Source organism: Poecilia reticulata, linkage group LG10 (assembly GCF_000633615.1).
Source record: "Poecilia reticulata strain Guanapo linkage group LG10, Guppy_female_1.0+MT, whole genome shotgun sequence".
In the NCBI taxonomy this organism is placed as follows: domain Eukaryota; kingdom Metazoa; phylum Chordata; class Actinopteri; order Cyprinodontiformes; family Poeciliidae; genus Poecilia; species Poecilia reticulata.
Window position 1 is genome coordinate 23,305,514 of NC_024340.1, and position 13,638 is coordinate 23,319,151.

General features: G+C 38.6%; 1 protein-coding gene across 1 annotated transcript in view; it reads left to right on the plus strand.

Annotated features, from left to right (window-relative positions):
• The first annotated feature begins 1,588 nt into the window (after positions 1-1,588).
• slc43a1a (solute carrier family 43 member 1a) overlaps positions 1,589-13,638 on the plus strand; it is a 24,377-nt gene continuing 12,327 nt past the window's right edge. The window contains exons 1-5 of the mRNA XM_008420316.2: positions 1,589-1,885; positions 8,328-8,491; positions 8,717-8,906; positions 10,894-10,949; positions 11,221-11,297. Coding sequence (XP_008418538.1) covers positions 8,338-8,491; positions 8,717-8,906; positions 10,894-10,949; positions 11,221-11,297 — 477 coding nt within the window. The 5' untranslated portion in view covers positions 1,589-1,885; positions 8,328-8,337. The remainder of the gene's footprint in view (positions 1,886-8,327; positions 8,492-8,716; positions 8,907-10,893; positions 10,950-11,220; positions 11,298-13,638) is intronic.

The following is a 13,638-nucleotide window of genomic DNA, read 5'->3' on the forward strand; positions in this document are numbered from 1 at the left end:
TTCGTCTTCCCTAGTAAGATAACGTTTTTATAAATTGTCGATTGCTGAATTTGACTGTGCTGTACTATTACAAGCATTAATTGGATTCATTGCAATTGAATGTAGATGAAACTACATGATTTGATTGTTTTGGAACAGACAGATTTTGTCTGAAATGAAAAAATCTTGTATTCCTTGCATTTTTTTCCTATGTATTTACAGGGAATCCAGTCTTCACAGTGCTTCACTTTCTCTACATTTTGTTCTGAAAACAGCTTGATTGCAAAGTTTGTGAATATGTACATTTTCCAACAGTTACCTTTCCTACAGTACTCAAGTCTTCTGATGCTGAATTTTTAATTTTCTGTAATCCATAATCATCAAAATTACAAGAAACAGGCTTGGAATATATACAATCTGTGATGATTTCATACATTTCATGTTCTGAGATGACTGGCAATAAATTTTGCAGTTTCACAAAATATTAACTTTTTAGATGTAACTTATCCTGGTTTAAATTCCTCACCCTGAAAAATAAGACTGTAAATGGACTATATGTCTTGTAAAGCTCTCACTTATATAGAATAAGGGTGTGTTCACATTGCAGCCAAGAGTGACCCAATTCCGATTTTTTTTGACGTAATGCGACTGTATCCRATCTTTTCATGGCAGTGTGAACAGCACAGGTCGGATTCTTTTCGAATGTGACCTATATCCGACAAGTATCCGATTCAAATGAGACCTAACGTCCAGGCCGCATTTCCGAACGGAACGTCACTGATTCTCAACAAATGTTACTATTCTGCGTCCTGATACGCACAAGCGGGAAGAAAAACAACAATCATGACGGATTATAATGAGGATTAAGTTGTTAATATGCTGCTCTGGTTGGACAACTTCAAATATGTAAGCTAAGCTCCACCGTTAGCATCCATGTTTACTTCCGCAAACACCGAACAATTCTTTTTATGGCGTTGGCAGAACACTGAGAACGCTGACGCTATTGCGCCTTCTAGTGCGCATGCGGGACACTTTCAGGTCATTTGCCTGTTCACACTGCAGAACGCATACAGGTCACATTTCCTGGCAGTGTGAATGGACCCGGCAAAAAAATCGGAATTGGGTCACTTCAGGCTGCGTTCACATCGTTTACCCAAACCCAAAAAGGTTTGCTTTTGGGTTTGCTTTTTAGTTCAGCTAAAGGTTGCTGCCATTGCCACACAGATGCAGGGTGATACAATGCAAACAGAACCATTTGTTTGTTCCCGCTATTGTCACCATAATCAATAATTCAACCTGACAGGACGAAACAGAGACTGCAGTAGCTTATGTTTGTGTCCTGGTTTTGGTTATTTTATATTCGGTCAATTATATTTATACTTTGTATTTATTCTTTGCTGGCTGCAAAACAAATATGCAAATAGATAACTGAATATGACATGTCATATGATGACTTATGTTAGGGCACACAAAGTCATCACATTGTGTGTCCTAACATTGACCATGTGGGACTACATGTGTTTTTAGTATTTGGAGAGAAGAGCATTTGTAAAATGAAGGGGGTGGTGAAAAAAAAAAGAGCAGAAGGGTGGTAACTTCTCTCCACCCATGTAAACTGGAAGAGGGAGGAGATTAGAAGTCAAATAGGAGAACAGGGTGGTTTGAATGAAGCCAGAGAGAACAGAGAAATGTGTTTGAGAGAAACTTAATCCTCAACAAAGAAGAAACAAGAAAAAATACCAACTAACTCAAGAAAAAGTACAACTAACTCATGGCTTCAGGATCTTAACATTGTAACATAAGTAACTGTTGGAGTTGATAAGTTTTACCAGCTTGATACCCTGAATGAAACTTAAGACATCATCTGAAGACTCTGTTTCTCTCACAAAGAAAACACACAACTTAAGTAAGTAAATACTTGGTTTTTCCCTAAGATTCGTCATGTTTTTGTATGTTGTAGACGTGATACTGATGGTGATCATGTAGATGCAGACTGAGCCGTAGCTGAAAGGACCGGCTACAGACACGTGGCAATAAACTAAAGAGACGGACATMACTTTTTAACTTCGCTTTCATCAAGGCGCTTCTTCATAAACCCGCGAAAATTAGCAAAATGCGTAAAATACGCGGCGCAGACACACGAGGAAGTTAAGAAGTGAAAACTATATCTAATAACCGGGAATCCACAGATATGTCGGAAATGGTAGTAAAGTTCCTCCCATGCTTGAACGGCGTGTTCTTATTTCTTCCTTGTAGTAGTAAAGCATTGTTTCCATCGCATACCTGGGTGGAACTTCCTATGTGCGTAATCGCAACCTTACTATAGTGACGAAAAAGCACGAAATACAACTTCTTAGGTCTTACTTCGTCGCATTTTAAAGCCTATCATCATTTTAGCATTAGTTTAATTGTCTCATCAGGATAAAGATACACGTTGCCTTCACTGGCTCCCCCCAGAGTCAGAATTTACCAAAGTAGATCCGTGTTCACTTTAAATTGAGAAATTAAATATTTTACAAATGTACTGTTTTGGTAATATATGTATTAATTTTGTTCAACATGTTGGCATCTATTTGTGAAATACCAAAGAAAAAATATAAAAGGATGCTGTCATTGTGGTCAACTTTGTAGCCTTGTGATTGTGGTTCGTTTAGAACCCATATTAAGCCATATGCTGTGGGACGTTTCATACCGTTTAAATTATTTTTAAATGTAAGGGAATTTGGTTTTATGTGTTTTATCAATATTTACCAGTAGGTGGTGGATTAGACTTATTTTGGTTTGATTGGGGCTCACAGTTTATCACCTGGTCCATTTGAGAAATTGAACTTCAGCAAACAGAAATGGGATGTACCACAAGGTTTTCAGAGATCAAAATATAGTTATGTGTAATAATATGGGAGATTAGAGCATTTTTAATATCGTTTTTTATTATTTATCTTAAAAAAAAGATAAACTGGTTGTATAATGGTTTTAAGTATCCATGTGTACAAAATGGTTTGGTTCTAGGAACAAAAAAAACAGAAGAACTGTCCCCTTATCCAATCACCTGGGATTGTCAACAAAGACTGATCAATTATTTAGATTACTTTGAAATAACACCACCCCCAGCATTGGTCGTCAACATGTGACTGGGAAGGTGTGTAGACAAAAGTGAGCTTTTGTGTTTTTTATTTAGATAGAAATATATATTTTTTATATGTTTTTAACTTTTGTCCTTTTTTCCAATAAAGCTGTGAGATATTATCTTGACCACATCAAATGGTAATAGGATGTGAAAGCACGTTTTTTTTTTTTTTGTTTTTTTTTTATTAAAATACTTTAAAATTAAATTCTAAGTGAGACGTTTGCATGAAAAGGGGGGGGTGTTGAAGCCAGTTAAAACAGTTCCGGTAACATTTCTCTGACTTGCATCATTTTAAACAGTAAAACATTTACTGGAATGTGTTTTGGTTGTACAAAACTGTGTTTATGTGTTTATGTGTTTATTGCACATTAGTAGCTTTTATGCCTGTAGTGAAAGTTGTATTTGTAAATACTGACTATCATCACTGCAGCTGGTTTTAGTTCAAAATGATGAAAGCAGAAAACTAGAAACATTCTTGAAATTTTAAATATCAGTATTTAACTTAAAGATAATAGCTTTTCTTGATCCAGTGTTGGTTAATGCTCTTATACAGGCGAGTCTTTCTTTGTGGGGGCGAGAGGGAGGGGAGCGGGGGTTGATTGCTTGTTTTAAACTCATAATTACTGTTTTACCGCTAAGTCAGTGAACGCAGCATTGTCGCTTCTGCACGGGCGGCCCCTCGCAGTCAGTAACCGGACCCAGGCTGAGGTCACACCCGCGGAGAAGCAGCTGCCCTCCCCTCCCGGCAGGGCAGCGTTAGAGGGTTGTCCCAGAACGTGTGGTTTATTTTCTTGGAAACGTATAAGAATAAAGAGTTTGTCCTGCGGTTCTTTATGTCCTGCGGAGAATGACAAACACGGCGGGTCGGGGACAGCAATATTCCCCAGCATGGAAAAAAGGGACAGTGCTCGATGTGAGCCGGGGAAGAAACACTTAAAAAGAAAATCTGGACACAAAATTTATTAAACAGACATGGCAAAATTAAATACGGTCATTTATTTATGCATGTAATCCAACTTCATAACCCAATACGTCTCTTTATTACAGCGCTGTATGACTTCAGCAGAAGCAAAATTGCATCATTGGCTGGAGCTCAGGTATTTCAGGAAACGTTTCCCTGATATGGGATTCCTTACTCTGGCTTCCTGCTCTCCATATAAACTCAGCCAGCACACTTTGCAGTGTTGTGTCAGGAGTCACGGCTGCCTACCAACACTAACGACACATTTATTTCTTGTTTTACGTGTTGGCAAGTATTTGTTGTGTTGACCACTCTACCTTATCACACAAAGGCTCTCATGTTCCCACAGCTGGTGTTCTTAAAATACAATGGAATGCAAAGGTATTAACAGCCTTTGAACTACAAACTTCAATATTTTTATCTTTTCTTTGTACAGCAAAGTTATTTCACATTCTTCTTTGTGAAATAACTCAATCTCAGTCAGATTGAATAAACAAAATCACATGAATGTTGCCTTTCAAATTGTGCCACAGTTCCTCAGTTGGATTGAGATCTGGACTTTGACTGGACCATTTTAACATGTGGTAATTCTTTGTTGTAAGCCATGCAGTTGTACTTCTGGCTGCATGTATATTATCCTGCGTTAAGACAAATCTCTCCCCCAGTCTCAAGTCTTTTGCAGCCTTTCAGGATTGCTCTATATCCTCCTGACTACCAGTAGTTCATTTTTGTCCTCTGTAGAGGACATTTCTAAACTTGAATATCTCCCACCCCCTGCATTCTACTGAATTAATACCTTTTGGTATCTGGAGGGAACATTTAGGGCTTTTCAATGCCACATGTGAAGGGGTGGGACTTTTGTACGTACCTTTTTCTAATTCATAAAAATGGCATTTATCAGGTTGTATAATGGTATACTTTGTCTCTTCACATTTTATGTGAAGAGACATAAAATGACACATAAAATGTGTCTCCACAGTTTATGTGAAGAGACAAAGTAAGTGCATAAAACCTTTTATTACCTTACAAAGACTGTAGGATTTTAAAAAAATGGCGATTGGACAATGTTTTTTTTCCTGGTAGTCAGGATGATATTTAGTGATGTTCTACTTTGTGTTGGTTTATTGCATGTTTTCAGACTGAACATGATATAATCTTAAAAGCCTCTAGGAGAGTGAAGACTTTTGAAAACCTCTGCAGCTGCAGTAGTATCAGAGAGCAACAAACAGGATGGAAACATTTCAGAAGAGCAGATTGTCTCGGCAAACGTCTTCCTTTAACCTGAGCTCAGATACTTGATACACACACACACACACACACACATGGTTATTCTGATACCTTAAAATCATGGCTGCTGGCTATTGCCTTCAGAGAGCTGGTTTCCAGTGTGTGTTGACGTGTAATGTTTACCTCGTGACCTTACAATCTCAAGACAACTACCATTGTCAACTAAGACAGAAACCTTTGGCTTCACTGACTCTTTCCTCAGTTCTACATACAGTTCCTCATATTGTACAAGAATATAAAATAAGATGTAAATCTTGTTTCAAGTAACAAAATTGAAAAAAAAAATGTGTGAGCTACACTATGATGGTTCTGAAGATATATAAAAAGCATAATTATTGTGTTTATTGTCACTGCCCCTTGTTCTGACTGCCATGTTTCTAGTTAAATTAGAAAACATGGAGCTCAGTTTGTGATTATGGAGGCTGCAGTTGAATTTGCTGCCACTTAAATACTGTCATTTCTTCTCTTACGATGGTCTAATTTCAGTTCAGGAACTTGTTTTGTTTTTTTTCCACCAGTGCTGGCCTGGCAGCTTGTCAAAGATTGAACGTTTTCACAAACGTCTTTGCTGCAGTTGTATGACGGCTGCTGTGCTGTTTACACATCACATGATGTTTTCAAGGACAATTTACCCTCTGATGTCACTAATAACATACGAGTAGGACCATCTTCACATCTGCAGTTGTTTTTTCCATCTTAGTTGTCATAAAGCAAATCACTGTTAAACATTTCAGGTCTGCCAGAGATCAATGTAGGACATTTATAATTATAGTATAATGGCGTAACTCAAACTAAACAAGTCAGCTGAAGCACTTCCTGGGAAAGCATGTCATTACTTTGCCATTTCATACTTTGGCAGTTTTGATCTCTTTGTAGCTCAGTTTGTTCAGGTAAAATAGAAGTGAAATAGATCAATATCTACCCATCTATATTACAGAAAGGTAGAAAATTAGGCATTTGATTCCAGCATCCTGTTGTGAATTTGACCAAGGTGCCTAGAGTTAGGATGCACATCTATTTAATGCTCTAAAAATTACAGATGCATCAATCAATTTGCCATTTTTTCCCTTCACCTGCTCTGATCTCTAATCACCAAGGCAACCACTGAAAATCATTTCTTCTCTTTTTAAATGCCTCAAAATGAACAAAACTAGATTCAAAACTCCGATCTCCTGTATCCAACAATCTGCAGCACATTTTTACTTTTTATGAGATAAAATCCTTTGAAGAAATGAGCCAAATTGGTCAAAATCAGAACTGGCTGCTCAGATCTGTTCCTATAGGAACAATGGAAACTGTGGCATAAACATGAACTCTTACCCAAAACTGATACAGACATAAACCTGAATAATGGAGCTGTAATGAAGACAAATGCTGGTTTGAACCTTCGATATGGCGAGCAGGGTTCACATCGAAGGTGATGATGCTTAGAAACAACTAAAAACTCATTTATTTCTATATAAAGGCATTTTAGGTCTTTGAGAAGAGAAATGCAAAAAGAGGAAAAGCTCCAAGTTCTTTAATATATTCATGACTTCATTCTGCATAAACCAGTTTAATTCAGCTGTAGCTTCATGCCCAGACCTTCACTTTCCACTCATTCAGTCTTACTTTCTGACTTCATTATCAGTCTCATTTATGGACTTACACGAGTGAGTGAATGAGAATGGTTTCACTCTGTCACCTCCGTGTTGGTGTTATGGGGAGTTGGGTGTGTGTGTGTGGGTGTGTGTGTGCGTGTGTGTGTGTGTGTGTGTGTGTGTGTGTGTGTGTGTGTGTGTGTGTGTGTGTGCGTGTGCGTGTGTGACTGACCACTGCAGAGATTTTCATCACGGGGTGTCAGTTACAAGGAAATCCTCCGTTTTAAATGCTCCTTTCAGCAGACTGGCCGCTCGCTGGGCTGTGAGTAATCGCATTACACACATGCCTCGCAGGCACACGCAGAAACAAATCTGTCCCTTTAGAGCGTCCCAGTTTGTCCAGTACGACACATGTAAGAAACGAACCCTCATTAAGAAGTGTTTCCTGTCAGAGGGCCTGACTGTCACTCTCCTCCCACCGCCCGCCTTCTTTCCCCCTTTTTGCAGCTTCACATAGTTGGTTATTTTTGGATCATTGTTTTTTTATTTAGGCATTTTCCAGATGAGTGCTGTCAGATTTCTTYTAGCTCCACTGTCAGGGGTCAAAGTGACCCTCAACCTGTCCAGAGGGTGTGTTCGTGTGTCTGTTCTTTAGAGGTGGTCACGACTGGCTTTTCTTTGTTTGGTTTGGCAGCACAGGCCCTTCTGTTCGAACACGGATCTGCAGTTACATAAAAGCCACCCATTTTGTGAACCAGTTTCATCCAAGAGAGATAAAACCAGGACTAAACTGTCCGTAAAAAAGGCCCATTCAGCTAAAACCTGAGGCTTTTAAGATGCGGCTCTGATTTGCACAATAAAAGTTTAGTGTTTGTTGCCTCTTGTCCATATGAATGAATGTAGYTGGTGTTTCACTGAGAGAATAATGAGGGGATTACTGTGTATAATGCATGGSAAAGTAAGGGTTTACAAAACAGTAACACAATTTGGGCTCAAGCAAAAGGCAAATTAATAGATAAAAAATGCAGAAACATAAAATTTCCCAGTCTTGAACAGGAAATCATATGAATGTGATTAATGTAGCCTTTCAGTGATCTCCCTGGTCAAATGATAGGACAACAAACAACTTGTTTTCTGTGTCAGATTTATGGAAACAAGAGCAACTGGTGGCAATTGTATTTGTTTTTGAGTTTAAAATAGTTTGACAGGTGATTGATTTCATCTTAGAGACTTATGCAGATCTCAAACCTGCAACACAGTTTGAAGAAAATCTGTAATGAATGAAGTTTGAAGTTACACATATTTCCTTTCTAAAGGCTTTGTTAAACATTTGATTAATTTTATTTACTGTTTGCTTTTTTCCCCCCACAATCTTCTCTCTTCTGGGTTTCAGGGCATCAGCCATGGCGCCCTCTCTCGTTCAGGCCTACAGGAGGCGCTGGTGGATGGCGGTGACGGCGGTGATCGAAAACCTTCTGTGTTCGGCCGTGTTGTTGGGATGGGGCTCTCTTCTCATCATGCTGAAGAAGGAGGGCTTCTACTCTCACCTGTGCTCAAGTAAGAAGAGAAAAGCATTTTGTAGCTAAAGAACCATTCAGTTCTCTCAAACGTTCTGTATCTCGCTGAAAGAATAAATACGTATTTTAGATGTTAGTGTGTGTGGAGGAGCACCAAGCCTTCTTTTGGTTTTTCATGGTTGTCTTGAAMCCTTTGGTTATTTTCTGTTCAGAGATGTTGCTCTGTCGCAGCTCTCTGATCAGCCTTCTACACTTTATCCCTCAGAAAACAACTCCATGGTCGTGTCTTCTRAAAACACCACCRAAGGTGCACATGACTGGCTGTTCTGTGTGGAGCAGGAGGAGATGCTCAATCTTGGATTYACCATCGGCTCCTTCCTGCTCAGCGCCACGACYCTGCCGTTAGGCATCCTGATGGACAAGTTYGGCCCACGTCCAATTCGGCTGGTCGGCAGGTGGGGTCATAAAATGCACTGTGAACATCTGTCTGTGAAGCTGGAGTGAAAACACCACAACCAACCCAGCCCTGGTCCAGTAGCTTGTCAGAGAAGAGTCAAATTAGCTAAGAGCTGCTTCTGCCCAGTGAGCTGGGTCAGTTCTTTTACTGACACAAGCTGAGCACAGATTTTTGCAGTAATCATCGTCACTTTTTCTGACTCAAGACATTTAACAGGAATCAGCGCTTGCCCTCATTTCCCAACATGCATACTTAGGATTCTTGAGAAGCAGCACGTTTCTTCTTTACCTCCATTATCCCTGTACTAATGCAGTGTGGAGGGACAGCATTCCTAAAGAGGGATGCGTTTCATTGTATTTGTRAAGTGAGACAAGGTGGAGCAGTTTTGTATTTGTTTGCATGCAAGGAGGAGAAATTGTGCAATAATCATTCATAACACTATAACCCCTGCATGATRTTAACATTGAGTTTCTGCCTGAACCTCAGCAACGGTCTGGACATGAGCAAAGATCACTGGAGTCTGGCACTCGGACATTTACGACGGACATTTTACTTCCTGTGGAGTTTTCTACTGAGTAGCTCTGAGTGAGGGTTAACCCTCCGCTGTCCCTTCATTTTGAGTGTYAAACACAAGAAAATGTAAATTCCCATTTTAACCAGAATGCCACCATACAACCATTATTTATATTTTTTATTTTATTTGAACTCCTTATCTAAAATGTAAATTCAAGTTTCTTTTTTTTAATCCCACACATGCAAATGGGATTATTTGCCAGTTATTAAGAGCAAAATTAAAGTTCATTTTTGTGAATAGCCTGAAATCAGCTGCAAGTAGATTTCTTTGCCTTTKGTATAAAAATTGGTAAATTTACACTACATAAAAAAAATCTCTTTACCTGGTAGAGAACGATATAAAATGAATAACGAAAGAATTTCAACACAAGGAAACAAATAAAAATGGAAATCAAAATTAAATTATTCAGAAAGAACATTAATGCAAGTCAGAGTGCCAAATTGTGTTTCATTAGCATCACATGTAAAAATGAAGTTTTTTAAAAAAAAAACCAGAGGCTGAAAGTGAGGCTGCTATGTCAGAAAGATCCAGTTGAAACTTGAACAGTTAATTAACCTATAAAAATATTTGGGTTTAGGATTTGTGAAAATGTCAGGACAGGTTAGTTGATGACCCAAATGACACCAGGAGAGAAGGAGAGGAGATTTAATGAAAAGCAGAGAAAACCTGGAGAGCAAGAGGAAACCACAAAATAACCACAGCAAGAGCAGCAGCGAAATCCAGGAGAGAAGCAAAAAAACTGAGACTCAACTGTGATCTCTRGTGAATACAGATGGATCCATTGGGCAGAATAAAGGCCAGCTGTGAGGGGATAATGCAGAGGTCACTGGGGTCAACCTGAGGAAATACAAGAAAATGGCTGATGGAGACAGAGGCCCAATTTCTATGCATTGAATTTCAGAGTCAAACTTCTTTTAAGTTTTGTTTGCTATACGCAGCATTTTTTTTATCAACTAAAGGCAGCATAGTTGCTTCATTGTGCTAACAAATTGCCTTATGTGCCTGGAAAATACATAATACTGGCCCTTTAAAACTAAGAAATAAACTCAATAATGAAAGCAAAGTGTGACAAATACAAAATAAAGCAAAACACAAAACCTGTCCCAAAGATTATGAGTGTTTTTACTATGAAGACTGAAAAACTCGTCAACCACATGAACAGACTCCTCCTAGTTTTTTTAGTTTGGGAAGTTTTTATTTAGTGCGTTTTTTCTTTAAGAATGAAACTTCTTCAGACACGCCTTGCAGTCAAACTTGTGAGAAAATCCTTCCTCCTGCTTTCACCAGATGATCCTTCACACATAGTTATTTGTTGACTCTAGCAGTGACTCATCTTACGGCGTTTTCACAATGCTCTACTATGTGTTTGATTATTTTATTGTTTACAYGCGCCCTTCGTGTTTCCTTGCAGTTCCTTATTTGCTCTGTCCTGCATCATCATGGCTGGTTCTGCTTACAACACTCACGGTGAGTACGAATAAGTTGGTCCTCCGCAGAACGTCACTCTGACCTCACAAGGATACATAAACCTGTAACATTCATTCAGTCATATCCAATAAAATATAATATACGTTCCCATGAGTCTCGGCTGTGGGATTAAAAGTACAATTTTTTAAAATCACRTCATATCAGCCCCTGGAAACTCTTGCATTTTATCTTCACATGCAGTTATTCCTGCACTTTTTTTGTAGTTTTATTTGGACAAAACCTAACAGTCAGATGTTTGTCACCTCTGCAGATCTGTCRGCGCTCATCTTCTTGGCTCTCTCACTGAACGGCTTCGGAGGAATCTGCTTGACCTTCACCTCCATCACGGTGAGAAACAACAACAACACAAATAAACAAGACAATAGAAGTAAAATGCAGATAACGAAGTAAACATTTTCAAGGTACAAACCACACACTGCTTTTTTGGTGATTCTTTACCAAATGCTGTATTTGAGGAAATWKAATTTTAGCCTTCCTGGAAGCACAGAGATGGGAATGTGATAATGTTACTCTGCAATATCAATAACAGACATTGCCATCAATGGTTTTATCAATATATCTTTCAAATTACAGTTTAATCAGGAAACTCCTAATATCTAGAACAAACGTAAGCCTCTTAAAGCTGGAAATAGAAATACCTGGCTTAGTAAATATTACATCTTGCCATGAAGTTGGTTTAAATTTCTCCAAAAGTAACACACGATTCAAATGTACAAAAAACATCTAAACAAAAACAAGACCATGTTTCTTATCCAGCTTGAATCGAATTGAGGACAGAGGAGCTTCTGGACTCTGATTGTAGATTTTTCCATTGTTAAATCTATAAAGTTCCTTTTTGATTTTGCATGGAACATTTCCTCTCTTATTAAGTCTAAAAGTAATGCATCGAGTACATTAGGTAGGTCTAGGTAGTGGTAGGTCTTTTAACAGTTTCACATTTATACAGCGTGTCCTTCATAAATAAATCTATTTCTGTTGACATTTGGTTAATTTTTAATTTCTTTTTAAGGATAAAAACATATAAGTAGGTTTCTGCTTTTGTCTTATGACTCCGAGTCGTACTTAATATCTAACGCAGGAATTTGCACCTGGAAAAAATGATCGGGGATATTATGTCAGCTGACAGCGTCGGCATTGTTTGGGTCAGCTGAGCGTGTTGCGACTGGGATCTGTTTATATCTCACCAGCATCAGGCTGATGTATGTACGTATGCATGACGTGTCAACTGCCACCAACATCATCAGGGCTGTTTTATCAGTGCAGCTGCCTCTTGTTTCCTGGCGTGTGTTTAGAGCCATGCTGTTTGAGGGTACATTGTGTTTACCCAAGGCAGCATCTGACCTCTCGCTGATGGAAACTCTGTCACGCCTGTTTGGACCAATGATGGCCCACGGCTGCCCACACACCCTCCTGCAAAGCTCTGCCCACTTACCTCTACCTAAAATACACAAGGACACATTTTGTCATGCRGGCTTTGGAAAGCGAAGGTTCAGGCTGATTAAGTAGGTGACATTATGCCACAGCCTCTATGAGGCATCTGTAACGTGGCGGTGTGAAAACAACACCTGCTTCAGTTAAATAAACTTTATTTATGCCTCCAAGGAAAACCGCTGGTGCTGCTCAAAAACCAGCTGACGTGACAGTTTGTAGTAGGAAACATTTAAAAGCAGTTTGTTTTGAGATGAGATTCAAAGCTTGCTTTAACTAACAATTTCAAATTTCTTTACTTTTCAGCCTTGGGTTATGATTGTACTGGTGTTAGGATTTTCAGCACAAACTCCTTTAGATGAAAAAAGATTCATGAGTTGCATTTTTTTTTTTTGGTGACTTGGTAAACAAGATATCTTTAACTGAGGCTCAGTTCACAGCAGTTGTATGAAATAACTTTAAGATTAGGAAAGATAAATGTCTATGTGACTTTKAGAAATCAATGGCAGCTTTATGGAAAAAGTTGTCATATTTTCCCCAGTGGTGTGTGCTWCAATCGCTGTCAGATTTTATAAATAAATAGATAAATGAGTGTGAGCATATGTGTTGGATAGTTACTGCATCTGGCAACTGTCTTCCAGATGGCAACAAGTTACTTAACACCCAGCTGACGCAATAAGTAGCTTCTCATTTCTTAAGCAAACATGTGGAAATACACATACTGTGGTCATGGAAAGGATGTCAGTCTGTTTAAGGAGGGTCAAAGTATTGGCATCAAACAGAGAAAACGTCATAAGARGTTGCAGAAACTACTAAAAATTGGGTTGAGGACTGTTCAATGCTTTATTAAAAACTGGAAGGAAAGTGAGGAAGAAATGTGATTGGAAAAAAATCTTGAATGACTGTGATTGGCTATGTCCAGGCTATGTGGGATTGGCAATAAATCAATTTGATCGATTCATTGAATCTGTTTAAAAAGATTTCATTTTTGGAAGGTTTTTTTTTTCCACAAATGCACTCTTTGGGTTTCTGTACAGCTCAGTGACCTAGCATTTAGTTTTACAAAAAAAAAATTCTGAGCTTGTATTTATTTGGAACTTAATTTGGGTCAACTCCCCAGAGGGATGATTTAAATAAAAACAAGTTGTTGGAAATACTTTCCCCGCTTTCAGAAACTCAGTGTAGCAGCACAGCGTCACATGAACAGCCCTGTCATTGTTTAACCTCTCACCTTCAATAT